This window comes from Cervus canadensis, chromosome 7, assembly GCF_019320065.1.
Source record: "Cervus canadensis isolate Bull #8, Minnesota chromosome 7, ASM1932006v1, whole genome shotgun sequence".
In the NCBI taxonomy this organism is placed as follows: domain Eukaryota; kingdom Metazoa; phylum Chordata; class Mammalia; order Artiodactyla; family Cervidae; genus Cervus; species Cervus canadensis.
This window is the reverse complement of record NC_057392.1, coordinates 76,755,976-76,776,451: the sequence shown is the minus strand read 5'-3', so window position 1 is coordinate 76,776,451 and position 20,476 is coordinate 76,755,976. Positions and strand designations below refer to the sequence as shown.

The following is a 20,476-nucleotide window of genomic DNA, read 5'->3' as shown; positions in this document are numbered from 1 at the left end:
GGGACTTGAGCCATCTTGGATGAGACATGTTGTTTCTGGGTAAATACCTCCAACTAAAGATAAAAAAGTCTCACAGTCCTTGAGAAAAACAAAACATTCAGATCCTACAGGATCTCAAAGAATGAGCTGGAGAGTTCTCAGGGTGGCTACAATCTCTCTTTGCAGATCCTTCTGGCGATGGAGGATTTGGAGCTGGCTAATGCCCCTACTAATCCCTATTATCACAACACTGAGGCTGCTTATGATTGCTCCATGTATTATCAATTGTGTAACCCATTTTGTCCTGCCCAGGTCCATAAGCTATAACACGCAGTGCCAGTTCAACAAGGGCATATAAAACTACACCCGACTATGGGAAATATCACTCACCCTTAGATGGACACCACTATAAGGACTCTGAGGCTCGAGACTAGCAAGAGGGGGAGGCCCAATACCCCTTACCATCCCAGCTCAGCAGGAAGTAGCCAGACATACCTCGATGGAAGCCCTTATTCCCAAAGAATTGGGCCTCCCATCTCTTGAGGGGGGAATGTTAGGCAGTTAGAATAGGAAAAAGGGGTCCAAAAAATAGCAGTGGCTAAAAGACAAAAAGCCTGCAAAAATAGAACAAAGGAAGTTCTGAGGACCAGAGTAAGAACCGCAGGTGAAGCAAATAGCCCTCCTGGCTAGCCCAATTTACATAGGGCAGGCTCAAGGGGAGGAGAAAAAGTGTATAAAAAGAGGAGCCTCTGGCTTCTTTTCTCTTCTCTTCACTTCTTTTGGGTCGGTCCAGCCTCATGCTTCAAGGATGTATTTTCCTTTGCTTGCCAAATGAAACTGAGCAGTAACTGAGCTGTATCACCAAGCTGTAACACTGGTCTGTCCATCAGCTGAAATTTTTGCTGTGGCAAGATAGAACCAAGGAAATTACACATTCCCCTGACACTCCTAAGTGGAACACTTACCAATAGTTTCTCCATCATCCCAAAACAGAGATCCTTGTGCCATCTGATTATCATCTGCAGCAACAATGAGCTTCATGTAATTCTGTCGGCTGTAAAAAGAATATAATCTTATCAACATTTATAGAGTATCATGTGTTTTATTGTATGTGTCCAAAAGAACACAAATAATAATATCAATTAAGGAGAATACAAATTGTTTTAGAAAAAGAAAATAAAAGGATTTTCCTGGCTTCCCTGCTGCCTCAGATGGTAAAGAATCTGTCTGTAATGCAGAAGATCTAGGTTCAATTCCTGGCCTGGAAAGATCCTCTGGAAAAGGGAATGGCTACCCACTCCAGTATCCTTGCCTGAAGCATTCCATGGAGAGAGGAGCCTGGTGGAATATAGTCCATGGGATCACAGAGAGTCAGACACAACTGAGTGACTAATAAGAATGGAAAGTATATAAACCACAAAATCCTTCATATTTAATAGAAAATATAATGCCTATCTTTGATATCAAGGATTCACCTACTATAGAAAATCAGAAGTGACCTCATTTATAATTAAAACCATGTTAAGGTTATTAATATATTTATTTAAACTTTCTATGATAATTCTGCCATTGACCATTAAACATAAAACTATTTCAGTAGCATGTTTTAATCCTTATGACTTAAGTTATCCTCATATGTCCATATATAAACAATTTAATTATCATTGGCAATTGTTAATAAGAACATGAAGAGTAGCTAGTAGAAAATTGCAAATCCACTCCTTGGGTTGAGCAATGCTTACCATCTCCTGCCTATAATATGCCTATTTCTGAATTAAATATCTGCTTCCATGCTCAGTATACAAATGACTTGGTTTGACAGCCTTCTACTGCAATGGAAGGATTAATTATGCTTAGCTATCTGCCTTTTCTGATCACAAATATTAAAGGTTGTACTGCTATGGAAGTCTCCTAAAATATCCAAAATGTCTAGAATTCAAATCTCCATAGCAACTTTATATTTTCCGTGTAAAGATTTTAGCATGTCTTAGCAAGTATGTATATATGTATTTCAGTTCACTGTCACTGAGTTAAAAGATAAGTAGATCTTATTAGCAACATGAAAATCTGGTTTAACCTAATTTCCCTAGCTTCACAACTTTCCTTCTAGCCTGTATATACAGTTTACCCTTGAACAACATATATCCAAGTAACCACAATTCCTCTGCACCCACAGATTCAGCCAATCATGGGCTGAGTAGTACTGTGCTATTTACCATTGAAAAATATCCACATTTAGGTGGACTTATGTAATCCAAATCCATGTTGTTCAAAGGTTAACTGTATACCTAAATATCTTATTTACTTTACCCATCTACATACACACACACACACACACACACAAAATGGCCTCCCTAGTCCTCTTTAATAACCTAAGGATTCTTCAAGGCACAACTTATAACTGGTCTCCTTCATGAGACTCTCACTTCTCAGATGCAATCATTTTTCTCCTCTTTAATTGATATCAATATAAAGTATTGGAGGAGTACTGGAGCATGGCATGGCAACCCACTCCTTATTCTTGCCTGAGACTCCCCATGGACAGAGGAGCCTCACCGGCTACAGTTCATGGGGTTGCAAAGAGTCGGGCACAACTGAGCGACTATCCACAGCACAAGATAAGGTATTGATAGAAATGGATCTGGATGGCTTTAGGAGACAGAAATAACCTATTCACGCCAGCTGGGATCCATGTCAGCACATGGATCACCATGAGCAGGAGACGAAAAGAGAAACAGAACCGAGTCCTCTAGAATCTGAATGTCTAAGCAGGAGTTTAACAGTGGAAATAGATTCTGTGATTGGTATAAGAGATTCATTCTTACATCAGTCATAGGAGACAGAATGGACCCACAACCCCTGGCAGATATGACACATTGTTGAATGAGAGGGGGATAAGGTCACATAAGTGGTCTTAGAAAATGTTCAGTTATAAACGGTAATGAATAGAAAATCTGAATTACCTTTCATCATAAAACAGGACAAGATTGATAAAAACAGGTCTGGTTCTTCTATGGACAGCAGAAGACTTAGCAGTTTGAAGAAGTAGTGATATTGTCAATGGATATCTACCTTTCATAAACTAAAGTGGATCAGGGAATGTGTCATAGTACTGACGGAGGAAGAAAAGGGGGACTGGAAAAGACAGAAGGAAAGAGAAGTCTTCTGAGCACTGTTTGTTTAAAGTTCATAGAAAAGTTCACTTTAAAAATATACTTTAATGAATAAAATAATACTTCTTTCCATATATCAGACTCAGAAAAAATAATGAGTCTTAGGTGAGGCAGCCATTTAAAATACAAGGCCTTTGCATGTTATCAATACCTTTGCATGTTTATACAGAAGACATTAAATTTCAGTTGTTTTTTGGTCTGGGAAACATCCCTATCATGTTGGAAGTCAATTTTCCATGAGTCAAGTTTCTACATATTTAAGCACTGACAATTTTTTCTCCCTTCAAAGCAAATAATGGATAATTTACTCACAGTCTATTATAAAAGGTTGAGTTTCCCAAAACTTGGCATTCCTTTATTGTGACACAAACCTCCTTCATGGACAATATCCACCTGGGTCACTTGATGTCACCCACATGGGACTTAGGGGTCAAGTGAAACTGAAGTAAACATGAAATTCATATTTCTTGCTATGCCATGAGTAAGACCTTTGTCTCAGACACAGTAGTCATGAAACTGTGGCAGGCTAACCTGTAAACTTGGAAGTAGGATAAAATCTCAGACCTTTCCTGGTTCTTGACAATTTTAGCATGATGTATCTGAAAATCTAATCTGAGTTCTGTAAACACTTTGTTGTTATTGCTGTTGATCAGTTGCTAAAACATGTCCGACTCTTTACAACTGTAGCCACTAGGCTCCTCTGTCCTCCACTATCTCCCCGGTGTTGCTCAATTTCTTGTCCATTGAGTCGGTGATGCTCTCTAATCATCTCATCCTCTGCTGCCCCCTTCTCCATTTGTCTTCAATCTTTCCCAGCATCAGGGTCTTTGCTAATAAGTCGGCTCTTCACATACAGGGCCAAAAAGGAGCTTCAGCAATAATCCTTCCAATGAATATTCAGGCTTGATTTCTTTTAGAATTAACTGGTTTGATCGACTTGCAGTTCAAGGGACTCTCAAGACTTACACTTCACTTACCTGTAAAATGTGTTGTTAGCAGGCTCTTGACATGGTAGGATGTAACCACCACGGACATGTAGGTTTATTTCATATAAAGGAGCCGTGAATGTATGAAATGTTTCTCTGACACCAATATCTTTGCCCTGGAAATGAGACAGTTGCAAGAAAGAACAAAAGCAAGAACAGAATCATCAGCAATACTGGTACTTGAGGGGGCACAGTTATAGAATCAAATAATATACTTTTTAATTTAAAAAAATAATAAAACCACACACATTTATTCAGGAAGTTATGTTGTTTAAAGGATAAACAGCTTTATTCCTTAGTTTATTTATAGCTTTGAAATTAACTTACCATTATTTTTTGTAGTATGCACATGCAGAAAATACACGGGTGTTTGATGAGTCACAAAAGTTATTCCTGACTTGTCACATATATTATTCTTGGAAGGCATGCATTACTTTTAACAATCTTTTTGTATACTTAATAAAAGGCAATGACTTTTTCGTGCATAATGTACAATTTTGACATTTATTTAGTAAAATAAATCCATGACTGTATAACAATCTATGGCAGAATAAATTAACTCTCTCACTGTTTGTTAATTTGATTCAGATATAATTAGCAAGAAACATCTTACTCTTTTTAAGTGGAAAGGAAAACAAGTATGTCATTAATAAAAAAGCTATAGTCAAGTTGTTACCCATTTCTATTTTGTCAATCCCCCAGAATTCCTTATTTACTTACTGTATGGTAATCAAACCACCGAGCATTAGGGACATAGCCTTCTACAGTGTCAACGTACTGGAATTTAAAAATATACTCATTAAAAACATATAAACCATAGAATATTATTTTGTCAACAAAAATATGTGATAGGACTTACAGGTTCCAATACAGGGGTAACCATAAATGCTGGACCCCACAGAAACTGTTTGAATATATCCCAGGTTGGCTTTTCATTAAAAAACCTGGAAAATATATATACAAAGTTAAATCAAAGAAATTGATCTCTTCTAAATACCATAAAACAATTATTAAAATCACATTTTGAAGTATGGACTTTTGTGAATTGAAATGCAAATCAAACTATAAAAGATCAAAAACAATTTCATCACTTGGAATTCAATATGTGAAAGTTGCTCAGTCATGTCCAACTCTTTTTGACCCCATGGACTATACAGTCCATGGAATTCTCCAGGCCAGAATACTGGAGTGGGTAGCTTTTCCCTTCTCCAGGGATCTTCCCAACCCAGGGATTGAACCCACGTCTTTGGCATTGAAGGCAGATTCTTTACCAGCTGAGCCACCAGGGAAGCCCCAGAATTCAACGTGCAGTGGAGCAATATTTTATGAGCAAGTCTAGGGCATGACTAAACCCTCCGACAAAATGCAAAGTTGCAACGGACGTGTAAGACCAACTGAGTGAGAAATCGCCTTTGAAGTGAACTCACATAGGTTCAAATACTAACTTTGCCTAGTAGAAGATCAAAAAGCAGGAAGCAAAGATACAAACACTCTGGAAGAAAAGTGTGAGGCATGTGTGCTATAAGAATTTTTTAATTTGGTAACTTTAAAAAAAGTTTGCTTAAAAAAAATAAATAAATAAAATAAAAAGAGTTTGCTTATCCTATGTCAGTTAAGCTTACTGAATTGTGAGTTGTGAGTTCTCAGTAGGACAACAGTCTGCATAGCTAATAACAAGGTTGGGGGATTCAGACCAGAGTTAATAGTCCAGCTATTCTCAAAGGTTAATAGAGAGAAGACAAAGAGGAGAAATCTAGAAATAAAAGAGGCAAGAAATTTAATATGTTACCAGAAATAATAAATTACTAGAGAATAACTTAAATCTAGGAAGTTTCTTTTTCTTTTTTTTTAAAGAAACTTGGACCTTTTATCTTATTATTAGAATACAAGGCATATTGATCAACTTATTATTTTGGTATCTTTATCTTGGAAACTACTGCTTAATTTGAGTAAATATTCTCTGTGTATTTTTTACTGGTTTCTGAATAGTGAAATCTAACAAATCACCTCATTTAATTATTCTGATAATATAGGACACACAAGAAGATAAGTATGTCATGATTATTTCAATTTATTTTCTGTTTGTATATGTGTTTGCCTTTTACTTTGTGTAACATCCATAAGAAATTACTTATATTTGCATTAAAAACAGAACAAGTTAACATTTTTGCAACTATATTCATAGAATTGAATTTCAAGATTTGGTCATATATCAGTTTGAGCTTTAAAGAGTAAATCCAAAACAATTTTCTACAGAGAATGGAAGAGTTAGGATGGTCTTCTTCAGTCAGGCATTTGTATGTGGTACATTTACTGAATTGCAGTAAACTTCAGTTAAATAAATTATAATATAGAGATAATATTACTTATTTCCAAAAATTTTAAAAAATATGCAATGTAATAAGGTCTGTAAGTAATCTAAAACAATACCTGGCATATATTAGTTATTTCTAAAAATTATTACTTTTTAAAAACTGGTTAATGTATTTAATTTTTAATGACACATATTAGACTGCTTTTTAGTAGACTTCCTCATGTAAATGCTTATTAATCCAAAATGTACACTAAAACAACAAAAAAAGTTTTAGTTTAAAATATTTTATATTGAAGTGAAAGTAGATTGGAAGTGAAAGTCAAGGTTGCTCAGTCATGCTGACTCTTTGCAACCCCATGGACTGCACGTCCATGGAATTCCCCAGTCCAGAATACTGAAGTGGATAGCCATTCCCTTCTCCAGGGGATCTTCCCAACCCAGGGATCAAACCCAGGTCTCCCACATTGCAAGCAGATTCTTTACCAGCTGAGTCACCAGGGAAAGCCCATTTTATATTGATTATCGAATAAAACAAAGAAAAGCTAATCTCTTTGTGGTAGAAAAAAGATAATCTGAACTTACTCATGCAAAAGGGGTCGGATAACAGTACCACCATGAGCATGAACTTCATGCATCTGTGTATAGAAGTAGGGCAATAAAGTGTATCTAATATTTAGAATATCCCTTGACATTGCAGAAAAAGTTTTATTCCAGGAAGCAGGATCTTGTCTCTGAAACAAAGCAAAATGTAATAGTCATAAGCTCTTGTCCTTGGTTAAATCATAATTTTCAATACATATTTAAAGGATAAAAAGTAGGGAAAAATTTGAATCACCATTGTATGCTACATACATTCTTCACAAAATTCTTCTGAAGTGATATTTCTATCTCATATGATGGAAAGACAGAGCATAATATTAACACTCTAATAAGAAAATGTAAATTAAGCCCATACATTATTTCATGTAGGTGAACCTACTTAGAGAGCAGTTCATATTTGAATAGGTGACAAATACCCTTGTCAACTGTGGTGATACTGTATGATGAAAAATCTAAGGGAGAAACAGAATGCTATACAAAAGTGGATTGAAATAAACAGAGACGTGCAAAGCCCATCACAGTAACCCTGCACACTGTGATCTCATGAGAAATGAATAAATTTTGGTACTGAAGAATTAGTAGTATAGGAAGAAGAGAGGATCAAATTAATATTGCCTAACAAAAACCAAATCTGCTCTGGAATCACTCTCCAAGTAAAAAGCCTAAAACTGATACTGGAAAGTTAAAAACTTCTAAATAATGTTATTGTGAGCTTCCCTGGTGGCTCAGTGGTAAAGAAACTGCCTGCCAATGCAGAAGACTCAAGAGACGCTGGTTCAATCCCTGGGTCAGGAGGATCCCCTGCAGGAGGAAATGGCAACCCGCTTGAGCATTCTTGACTGGGAAATTGTCTGGTGGGCTATAGTCCATGGGGTTGCACAACCCATTCAAGCACCCAATGTTATTGCACTTACTGGTTAAAAAATAATAGGGATTTTTGTCATACATTGACATAAATCCCTATTATTTAAAAAAAAAAAGAAAACTACAATATTGTAAAGTAATTAGCCTCCAACTAATAAAAATAAATGAAAAAAATAATAGGGAAATTGATTACTTTATTACATTCTACTTTATTAAATTAATCTATTTAATTAAATAGATCTTCCAGCCCAAGGATTGAACCCACGTTTCTTATGTCTCCTGAATTGGCAGGCAAGTTCTTTACCACTAACGCCACCAACAACCTCACTCAAAAAGTTCTTCCAGTTTAGTAAAGTATATATAAAGTATATAGTGCCACCACATATAAATTAGGTCTCATGATTCTCTTTTCCTTTTATTTCTTCTCAACTCATTTTCAAAATGTTTGCTGTTTAAATTTGCCCATTTCATGCATTGATACTAATTTTAAATGACTTTTTCTAATTATTTAGTTCAAAGTCAATTATTTTTTATTTATTTATTTATTTTTATTGTTCTGTCCAGGTTTGTAAGGATTTCCAGAAGCAGTTTTTGCCCTGGCTTCTCCAAAATTATATACAGCAGTAGTACATATGCCAGTCAACCAAGTCTTGAACCCCAAAGTGTAAAGAAAACCCAAATCAGAAAATTCTTAAACTGATGGGCTCAGATGCCCTCAGTAAATGTAAAGAGATTCAAAGCAATCATTTGGAAATCGGCCAGGAAGGGTGAATTCTAGTCAAAGATGCTTAAGGTTAGCGGGACAAAGGAATGAGAGTAAATGCAGTAATTACATACTCTAGTAAATGCACTGTTGTGGTTTCTTGCATATGGATAAAATGCTCCAAGTTGCATCCAGCGGGCACAGAGCTGATACTCTGAATTGTTGAAGAAACCACAGATATCTGCTCCAGTCTAAAATACAGTTATATTTAATGAGTGTTAATAGTGTGTCTTTTAATATTCACAAGTGATGAAGATAAGAAGAATAGAGCTACTTACATATGACATTCCAAAGAGACTAAATTCCATCATACCTAAAAATTAGAAAAGAAAATGGCCGAAATCAATATTTTGATATTTGCTTTTTTCTATATATTTTTTCTAATACTGACCTTTAATTCAATAAAACAGCTTTTCAGATTATTAACACACCTTTTATTTATTCTTCCTATAAAATGTATGTATTTTTTTACTTTATAGTGTTAATGACATTTATAAAAATAAGACTCCTTGACTCAAGATGACACATTTAGATCACAAAACTGTTATGAACAAATTATAATATAAGACCGTGTTAATGGCTTCCTTGGTTTTATTTTGAAAATAAAAGGCTGTTTCTGTAATTATTTAGCCATAGATCTTATCATTTGAAGCAAAATGAATTATCCTTATTAGATAAAATCCCCTGAGGAGTGATCTTTTTCATTAAATAGAATGTATGTGAATTCCCAGCTCTTCTTTTAAAGGAATATTTCTAAACACTGATTAAGTGTTTTCCTTGAATCCTAATATAAATATAAAGAATTTGTAAGTCTATATCTGAAACTGAAAAGTAATCCCTTTAAAATAATAATATTTTATTTACTCTTTATCCAAACATAGTCAGAAAACTTTCAAAATTTGTTTGAGATGTTTCATACTTTAGCATCTACAAGATATTCTTATTCCCTAGACTCCAGAATTTCTATCCGTTTCTTTTCTTAGTTCTATATGTTATATTTCCCAGTTTCTGTCCTTTCACAGAAGGAAACTGAAACCAAAAGGGACAAAATTATTTTCTCAAAATAATCTAGATCCTGCTTTCTGGCCCACTGCTTTTTCATTATGCTATTTATCAGAGAACATGGTGCCAAAAGCATACTCAAAGAAGGACTTATAAAGTATATGAACTAGCAACGGTGAATAGCTAATACAAATATTCAAAAAGAATAATGAGAAAGATGGAGATTCTCACATACCAATGATAGATTTTTCCAAATTGTCCCATGTTGCATAGTTGTCTCCAAGCCAGTGTCCTGACCATCGTCCAGCAGAGGGATATGTGGAACGAGAAATAATAATTCCTCTTTTGCCAGTTGCCTTTTGCAATGCACTAATATAGATGGAGAAGAACTATGAGATCTTATAATATATGAGATATTTTCTTCATATATTTCTACATAGGACCACTTCATTAAACAAAAGAGTATTTTATTTATGGTGTCTATGCTGTCTCTTGCTATAGCTAGCTCTTTACAAGTGTCTTCTCTCATCATACTATAAAATCCTCACAAACATGGAAGACATCTTTTTTCCCTTCAACCATTTAGCAGAGCAACATGCCTAAGTGGCCCTTTTGCTATTTACCCAGTGAATACAAGCCAACTATTGATATTATCAACTCAACACAATTATATTGTGAGCTCTTGAATGAACTCATTTCATTCTACTTAAACATGTTCTCTTAATAAAGTTTAGGCCCTATTAATGCTTCAACTCTTCTTATTTATAACTTGTCAACAATTAATCTCCATATCACTCTGCAGAGAATCTTTGCTATAATACTCCCTGATTTAGAGGGCAGTTTGAAGACAGCAAGGCTTCTCTAGGTCTTAAAAATAAAAAATAAAAAAATAAAAATAGTTATTCTATTTCAAGCATAGAATCTGTCCAAAGCCAGATCTCAAGAGAATGGTTTTAAAAATTAGATCATATATTTTTCTTTTCCTCTCTTTCAGTCTTTGAAGAACAAGTTTATTGACTTTATTATTTATTTAAAACATATGCTAGTGTTAAGAATAATGCAATATATTATCTGTATCTCTATTATAATTATAAATGTACCAAAAATAAAAAAATCACTATTGTATTAGTTATAAAAATAATTGTTTTTATTTTATTATTCAAAATTAATTATATATGAATAGGGAATATAGAACTATATTGGAAAAATATTTCAAATTCTTAATTAGGCAGATTTGTCACCTATAGGCATGTTATCAACTGTATGTAATCATTTCCTTGTTAAAGATGAAACAGTGTTTGTACTGATTTCTTTATACATAAAATTTCTTCAATGAGACCTTGAGATTCTGGAGGTTTAAGGAATGCCTTAATCTTCTTTGTACTCCTTATACCTAATATAGTGCTTGGCATAAAATTGATTTTTGAATTAATGAATATCTCAAACTTATAGGAACTGAGAATTATTGAAACTGAAATAATGAAACTGAAAATGGTACAGTCTGAATAACTTGAAGAAAAGTATTATGCTTTTCATTCTTTCAGTTTTTTCCAATGTTAAAAAGTCTTACTCTCCATCATTTGTTTAAATGTAATTTATTTATAGCATCCTTTAACATTTGCAAGATCTTTAAATGTATAATGACTATATTTAATCTCTATAATATCTGAAAGAGAGTTCAATAATTTTATTCTCATATAACTGAAAAAATTAAATAATAAGGAAGTATTTAAAAGATATAAAAAGTCTATGGCTATGCACAAAATGAGCTATTTAACTCAACATTTAAAACTTATTAATTTTTTAATTTAAACAACAAATATGGTTAAACTGAAAGATTTTATGTACAAGAACAAAATTAACATTAAATGGATGTTCTTTGGAAAACTGTACTATCTTCCTCACAATGCTATTCAAGAGCTGAAAAGGATATTAACACCCCCAAATAACTTATAACATATCATATAACAACACATCAACTATCTAGGGATTTACCTAATTTTTCCCTGAATTTATTTATACAATTTTAATAGCTGTGGTAAGTTAAAACTGGCTAACTTAGATATACTAAACATTGCACAGCATGTCAGGAACCATGCTAGATTCTGTAATGTGCTCCAGAAATTCAATTTATTGTCCTCTGTGAAAAAAAATCATTTCCCTTAAATACTTTTTTCATCTCAAGTTATATAAGTTTTGCTAACGGGTTCACAAGTCACCTCTCAATATTTCTGTTATTTTTAATATCTATAGTTTTATGGTAAAGTGAGGTTAGGCAAGGATAATTGTGCTCCATATTATGTTCCAGTAGGATTAACTAAAGAAACGTTTGTCTCAATAAAAAAGCATTACTCTTAAGAAAGACATCTACTAGTTCTGAATGCCCTTACATTGGGATTTCGTGAACAAATCTATAGTCAATCATTCATATAATAATATCTTAAATAATTCACCTATTCTAAGTTGAAAAGAGTTTGGTCCTGGAAATAAGATGTTTTACTAAGTGTTTCACTAAGTGAGGAAATATTACCCATACTCTTTACTGCAAAATGATTTTCATTCTTTTACCAACTTTAGTCATCTACTAGAGTACTGGTTTTCAATCCTGGATGCTCATTACAACCACCTAGGGAATTTTTAAAAAATTCAGATGCTTAGCTGCAGTTCAGACTAATTAAAATCAGAATTTATATAGTACAAAAATCTCCAATTTTGTACTATATTTAAAATAGATGACCAACAAAGACCTACTGTAGAGAACAGAGAACTCTACTTAATATTCTATATTAACCTAAATGGGAAAAGAATGTGAAAAGGAATATATATATACATATACGTATATATATATAACTGAATCACTTTGCCACACACCTACAAATAACACAACATTGTTAATAAACTATACTCCAATACAAAACAAACTTTAAAAATCTCCAGTTGACTACAATGTGTAGTTAAGAGCCAATGATTTAGAGTTGCACTGTGTAATATGGTGACTATAAGCCACATGGTATTGTTTAATTTAAATTTATGAAAACTAAATAAAATTTAAAATTCTTCTCCTGAGTTATACTAGCCATATTTTTCAACAACCATATATGACTGGTAGCTACCACATTGAACAATCCAGAATTATAGAACATTTCTATCATTGCAGAAAAATCTGTTGCATAGTGTTAATAAAGACTTGATACTTAAAGAATGGACTATGTTTCATTGTTTCATCATTATTAGCCTCATATAAGAATTTGTTTAATAGAGCTATTAGTGGGCTTCCCAGATGTTGTGGTGATAAAAAATCCACCTGCCGATTCAAAAGACATGGGTTCAATCTCTGGGTTGGGAAGATGCCCTGGAGTAGGAAATGGCATGAAACTATATACTGTTTACTCAAATATTCATTAAAAATTATTCTTTGAGCACTTACTATTCCTGAGGCATTGTGTTACTATGAGCTGAGTATATGCTTGGGAACAAAATAAAATGATTCAGGGTCCTTTGGAAATAGGATGAAAATTTAAAATAAATATACAGAGTGAGAGAGAGAGAAAACTATTTTAAGTGCTTTGAATGACCACCAGTAAGGTAAGGTCAGCAGGGAAGGACTCAAAGTAGAAACATTAATATCTAAAAAATAATAGAAAGGATGATTATGAAAATTGCTTACTCATAAGTAGGTTTCAGCTGTGACCATCCATATAGATTGTGAACATCATAATGCAAAACAGATGAGCCATCACTAAGAATCTGCTCTGTTTCCATACACATGGTTCTGAAATGTAATCCATCAGTTCTTTGTGTGAGTTCTGGGGAGAATCAATGAAAAAACATTAATATGTTATAAAGTCATCTATATTGAAGCATGTAACCTGTAGTAATAAGCTATTTTGGTAAAACATTAATCACCATTTGAAAGGTGTACTTTTTAACCAATTGTGCACTTTGTGCACTTTGTTTATGCTAATTTTAAATTAAAAACTGATCTGCAATTGTAAATGATTGCAATTACAATTGTGACTGGAAAATATGTGTAAGATTTTACTCTATTTAGTAACAAAATTGTTAATAATTAACATGAATTCATAAAACCATGAAAAATGTACTTCTTAAAATCTACTACATTTTATGCATTTAGATGAGAAATACTGATTAAATAGATTTTTTTTTTTTTAAAAGACTCCATTTGCTAACATAAAGCCCTGGAATAAAGAGCCAGGCAAATGCTATAACAGCACTATCTCTGGATCCAATTTTTTCTCAGTTTCAGATTAAAATTTTCAGAGCTTTACCATCACTTTACATGTTAATCATTTATGCAGTTTACTGCCTATGGAGGAGTATGTGGATGAATGCCAAAAGACTGTACTTTTCTCTCCTAGGTCAAGGACAACCAAGGAAGTGTTGTTAGCATTCTTTCAGTTTCTCCCTAGTAAAGAAAAACTTAAAAAAAAAAAAACTTTATAAAAGATTTAAAGTTTTCTATTAAAACAATATTGAGGATTCTCAAATCTGGGAAGATTCATAAGAAAATCAAAGTAATCAAATTTAGAAATATATTCATATAGGTAAAGCATGTTTCTTGACTTTTTTTTTTTTCTCTCAAAGGAATTTTAGATGGTCTAGATGATATTGGTAAGCTGAGTATGTGGTCCAGTGTGCAAATGGGTAGTGAGAATTGGGAATGTGAATCCTATTCTCTAGATCATAAAGTATATAAACCTGATAAATAAAAGATAATAACATGATAACATCAAAGGTATAACAGCAATATTGTACCTGGGAAATAAGGTGGATAATTTAGCTCTGTATTTCTGCATTGATTAGTAGTTGTTCCATTTACAAAACTTGCTGGTTCATTCATGTCCTTAAAGAGAGAAAGAAAAGTAAACAAAAAACAAATTTATGGCATATCTTCTTAAAAAGAACTAATTCAGAAACTCAATAAATTAAAATAGCATATCCAAATAACACTTTTTAAAAAAGCAAAAATATAAGACAATCTCAACAATATTAAAGAATTTAGTTTAGCTCAATATTTCTTAACATTTTATAGTTCATGTCTCCTTTTTTAATATAAAATGTCCTATTTTTCTCTGTAGATAAAACCTACATGTAAAAGTGAATTTTTTTCCTGTGTTTCTAAACATAAAACTAAATTATAATAGTGTATATTCCCCCATGTTTTTCCCTCCACTTCTGCCCTGGCACTTTGTATAATTTTTATTTTTGAACAATGGCTTGTGGTTTTTAAAACTGCAAGATATAGTTTACAAATACAGAAAACTTCAAAAAGTCTCTCTATTGAGTACACATTTTAGAATCTTAGTAGCCACATATAAGGGGACCATCATATAAATGTGTAAATTAGTTGCCAGTTAAAGGTGAGGAGGAAATGGCAACCCACTCCAGTATTCTTGCCTGGAGAATCCCACGGACAGAGGAGCATGGTGGGCTACAGTCCATGGGGCCGCAAAGAGTTGGACACAGCTGAAGCGACTAACACACACATTTAAAGGTGATTCCTTTAGCATAAAAAGGTTATTTTTTCTGGAACAAGATATAATTCTTGGGGATTATTTAATAAAATCCCTTATAGTGCACAACTTTATACATAAAATAAAACCATATTTACCATTAATTTTAAAAATACATACAATTTTACATCCTCAAATATTGTACATAATATCACCTCTATAAATTTCTTTAATTAAAAAAGTAAGTAAATTAACGCAGACATGCTGAAAAATCAACAGATAAGTTCACCTACAAAAATCTAGAGAAGCATTATGTAAAATCTCCTATATTAAATGTTTACTTGTGATATAGTAAATTCATCTTATGCTATCCCAAAATTTTATTACTAAAACTCTTATATCAATACTTTAAAGTTACACATAAAATTAGAATATTATTTAAAGGATGATTTTGCTACATATGTAAGAGACTATGACTTCTTAAACCAAAGACTGACAGTTGAGTGTGAGATTTATTCCTACACTGAAAGAAAATAAAAATAAATATTTATAAGCACTTATAAATCATTAAAGAGACTATTTTGGTTTCTTGGTAAAGTTGAAATTCAATTCTAATATTCAGGAAAAAGCAGTCAAATACTTAAATTTAATTGTTAAAACTGTGTTTTAGCAATTCTTTGCATAAGAAAGTTCTACAGAAAAAATGAGTGAGATAATTTCATAAAGAATACTTTGCTAAGATTATTAGAATTTAGTACAATTTTTACATAATCAGTACACAATAAATAACATAAATATAAATTTCTCAAAGTTTACTTACAATCCACAAGCCATCAAACTTCATCTGGTTATTGTAAAAATCTATAATTTCCCTTGCCCACCACTCTGCTGTGGAATTCCTGAAGAAATCTGGAAAAGCTACATGAGCTCTGAAAGCCTGTAAAAACAAAAATTAGACCCACATGTAGAAAGTCGTAAGAGAAATCTTATATTTCAGTAAGACATTTATCTATCAGATTCACAAGTTGTGAACAAGTGATAGTAAAGGCAACTTAATCTCAACTCTATTGAATGAATCTCCATGATCTTCCTCCAACAATCAAGTCTATGTGTGTCCTTAAATCTAAACTGAGTTTCTCACAGACAGCATATATATAACTTACAAACTGCTAGCTAGACTAAGAAAAAAGAGAAAGTTAAATAAAATCAGATATGGAAGATGAGAATTACAACTGATGCCACAGAAATAGAAAAAAGATGGTAAGAGGCCATGATAAACAATTATACAACAGACTGGATAACCTAGAAGAAATGGACACATTCCTAGTTTCACACAAACTAACAATATCAGATGAGTAGAGATAGAAGCATCCTCAACCAAACTATCAGCAAATAACATTCAACAGCACATCAAAGGGATCATACACCATGAATAAGTGGGATTTTTCCCTGTGAGCCAAGGATTATATAACACACAAAATTCAATTACTGTGATACAGCACATCAACAGAATAAATGATAAAAATCACATGGCCATATCAATAACAGTGCTTCCCTAGCGGCTTAGTGGGTAAAGTATCCACCTGCAATGCAGGAGACACAGGAGATGAGGGTTTGATCCCTGGGTCAGGAAGATCTGTGGAAGGAATTGGCAACCCACTCCAGTATTCTTGCCTGAAAAATCCCAAGGACAGAGGAGCATAGTGGGCTACAGTCCAAAGGGTCCCAGAATCAGACACGACTGAATGACTAAGCATAAGCATATCAATAAACAATGCAGAAAATGTATTTGATAAAATTCAACACTTTCATGATTAAAAAAAAAATTCTCAAAAAACTAGGAAAGAAATTACCTTAATATGATGAAGACTATATATTAAATGCCCATAGCTAATATCATACTCTTTAGGAAAACATTTTCAGTTTTTTAGTTCAAATAAGAAACAAGGTGCAGAAGCGCGGCGGCTGGCAATATTGCATAGGAACCTGGAAAGCTAGGTCCATGAATCAAGGCAAATTGGAAGCAGTCAAACAGGAGATGACAAGAGTAAGCATCAACATTCTAGGAATCAGCAAATTAAGATGGACTGGAATGGGTGAATTAAATTCAGATGACCATAATATCTACTACTGTGGGCAGGAATCACTTAGAAGAAATGGAGTAGCCATCATGGTCAACAGAAGAGTCCAAAATGCAGTACTTGGATGAAATCTCAAAAATAAGAAAATGATCTCTTTTTATTTCCAAGGCAAACCATTCAATATCACAGTAATCCAAGTCTATGCCCAGACCAGTAATGCTGAAGAAGCTGAAATTGAACATTTCTATGAAGACGTACAAGACCTTTTAGTATTAACACCCCAAAATGATATCCTTTTCATTATAGGGGACTGGAATGCAAAAGTAGGAAGTCAGGAAACACCTGGAGCAACAGGCAAATTTGGCCTTGGAGTACAGAATGAAGCAGGGCAAAGGCTAGTAGAGTTCTGCCAAGAGAACACACTGGTCATAGCAAACACCCTCTTCCAACAACATAAGAGAAAACTATACACATGAACATCACCAGATGTTCGAACCAAAATCAGATTGATTATATTCTTTGCAGGAAAAGATGAGAAGCTCTATACAGTCAGCAAAAACAAGACTGGGAGCTAACTGTGGCTCAGACCATGAACTCTATATTGCCAAATTCAGACTGAAATTGAAGAAAGTGGAGAAAACCACTAGACCACTCAGGTCTGACCTAAATCAAATCCCTTATGACTATACAGTGGAAGTGAGAAATAGATTTAAGGGACTAGATCTGACAGACAGAGTGTCTGATGAACTATGGATGGAAGTTCATGACATTGTACAGGAAACAGGACTCAAGACCATCCCCAAGAAAAAGAAATTCAAAAAAGCAAAATGGCTGTCTGGGAAGGCTTTACAAATAGCTGTGAAAAGAAGGGAAGTGAAAAGCAAAGGAGAAAAGGAAAGATATACCCACTTGAATGCAGAGTTCCTAAGAATAGCAAAGAGAGATAAGAAAGTCTTCCTCAGTGATCAGTGCAAAGAAATAGAGGAAAACAATAGAAGAGGAAAGACTAGAGATCTCTTCAAGAACATTAGAGATACCAAGGGAACATTTCATGCAAAGATGGGCTCAATAAAGGACAGAAATGGTATGGACCTAACAGAAGCAGAAGATATTAAGAAGAGGTGGCAAGAATACACAGAAGAACTGTACAAAAAAGATCTTCATGACCCAGATAATCGTGATGGTGTGATCACTCACCTAGAGCCAGACATCCTGGAATGTGAAGGCAAGTGGGCCTTAGGAAGCATCACTACAAACAAAGCTAGTGGAGGTGATGGAATTCCAGGTGAGCTATTTCAAATCCTAAAAGATGATGCTGTGAAAGTGCTACACTCATATGCCAGCAAATTTGGAAAACTCAGCAGTGGCCACAGGACTGGAAACAGTCAGTTTTCACTCCAATCCCAAAGAAAGGCAATCCCAAAGAATGCCCAAACTACTGCACAATTGCACTCATCTCACACGCCAGTAAAGTAATGCTCAAAATTCTCCAAACCAGGCTTTAGCAATACATGAACCATGAATTTACAGATGTTCAAGCTGGTTTTTGAAAAGGCAGAGGAACCAGAGATTAAATTGTCAACATCTGCTGGATCATCAAAAAAGTAAGAGAGTTCCAGAAAAACATCTATTTCTGCTTTATTGACAATGCCAAAGCCTTTGACTGCATGGATCACAATAAACTGTGGAAATTTCTGAAAGAGATAGGAATACCAGACCACCCGACCTGCCATTTGAGAAACCTGTATGCAGGTCAGGAAGCAACAGTTAGAACTGGACATGGGACAACAGACTGGTTCCAAATAGGAAAAGGAGTACGTTAAGGCTCTATATTGTCACCCTATTTCTTTAACTTCTATGCAGAGTACATCATGAGAAACGCTGGGCTGGAGGAAGCACAAGCTGGAATCAAGATTGCCAGGAGAAAATCAATAACCTCAGATATGCAGATGACATCACCCTTATGGCAGAAAGTGAAGAGGAACTAAAGAGCCTCTTGATGAAAGTGAAAGAGGAGAGTGGAAAAGTTGGCTTAAAATTCAACATTCAGAAAACTAAAATCATGGCATCTGGTCCCATCACCTCATGGCAAATAGATGGGGAAACAGTGGAAACAGTGGCAGACTTTATTTTTCTGGGCTCCGAAATCACTATAGATCGTGATTACAGCCATGAAATTAAATTATGCTTACTCCTTGGAAGGAAAGTTATGACCAAGCTAGACAGCATATTAAAAAGCAGAGACATCACTTTGTCCACAAAGGTATGTCTAGTTAAGGCTATGTTTTTTCTAGTGATCATGTATGGATATGAGAGTTGGACTATAAAGAAAGGTGAGTGCCGAAGAATCGATGCTTTTGAACTGTGGTGTTGGAAAAGATTCTTGAGAGTCCCTTGGACTGCAAGGATATCCAGCCAGTCCATCCCAAAGGAGATCAGTCCTGGGTGTTCATTGGAAGGACTGATGTTGAAGCTGAAACTCCAATACTTTGGCCACCAGATGCGAAGAGCTGACTCATTTGAAACGACCCTGATGCTGGCAAAGATTGAGGGCAGGAGGAGAAGGGGGTGACAGAGAATGAAATGGTTGGATGGCATCACCGACTCGATGGACATGGGTTTGGGGAGACTCCGGGAGTTGGTGATGGACAGGGAGGCTGGCATGCTGTGGTTCATGGGGTCCCAAAGTGTCGGACATGACTCAGTGACTGAACTGAACTGAACTGAAGAAACGAGGTAAGGCTGCTCACTCACAACTTCTATTTAACATAGTCCTAGCCAGAATAACTAGGCATAAATAAGGGGGAAAGAAGCATCCTAATCAGAAAAGAAGAACTGAAAGTGTCTCTGTTTGTAGATGATGTAATTTTATACTTAGAAATCCTAAAGAACACACACATACAACTATTAGAATTAATAAATAGGTTCAATAAAGTTGGAAGATTACAAAATCGACATGCAAAAATCAGCTACACTTCTGTACACTAACAATAAACTATTTGAAAGGAAAATTAGGAAAGTAATCCCATATATAATAGCAATAAGCAATAATAAAGTACTTAGAAATAAACTTGACTAAAGAAATAAATGATTTGAATATCAAAAACTACAATACATTACTGAAAGATATCTAAGAAGAAATAGACAAATAGAAAGATAACCAATGTTCATGGACTGAAATAATATTGCTAAGAGATCCACAGTACTGAAAGTAATCCATAGATTCAATGTAACCCCCAT

The 20,476-nt window shown here is 34.2% G+C and overlaps 1 protein-coding gene across 3 annotated transcripts in view; it reads right to left on the bottom strand.

The window, feature by feature from the left end:
- Nucleotides 1-20,476, bottom strand: part of SI (sucrase-isomaltase) — a 111,146-nt gene that overhangs the window by 15,284 nt on the left and 75,386 nt on the right. For 2 of the 3 annotated variants that reach the window (XM_043473833.1, XM_043473834.1), the window contains 11 exons: nucleotides 15,976-16,092; nucleotides 14,458-14,545; nucleotides 13,349-13,487; nucleotides 9,917-10,050; nucleotides 8,958-8,992; nucleotides 8,754-8,870; nucleotides 7,035-7,183; nucleotides 4,998-5,082; nucleotides 4,859-4,915; nucleotides 4,130-4,254; nucleotides 945-1,033 (listed from right to left, as the gene is read on the bottom strand). In XM_043473833.1, coding sequence (XP_043329768.1) covers nucleotides 945-1,033; nucleotides 4,130-4,254; nucleotides 4,859-4,915; nucleotides 4,998-5,082; nucleotides 7,035-7,183; nucleotides 8,754-8,870; nucleotides 8,958-8,992; nucleotides 9,917-10,050; nucleotides 13,349-13,487; nucleotides 14,458-14,545; nucleotides 15,976-16,092 — 1,135 coding nt within the window. Of the gene's footprint in view, nucleotides 1-944; nucleotides 1,034-4,129; nucleotides 4,255-4,858; nucleotides 4,916-4,997; nucleotides 5,083-7,032; nucleotides 7,184-8,753; nucleotides 8,871-8,957; nucleotides 8,993-9,916; nucleotides 10,051-13,348; nucleotides 13,488-14,457; nucleotides 14,546-15,975; nucleotides 16,093-20,476 lie in introns of those variants that run through there. The other variant, XR_006270399.1, reaches the window with a different exon arrangement.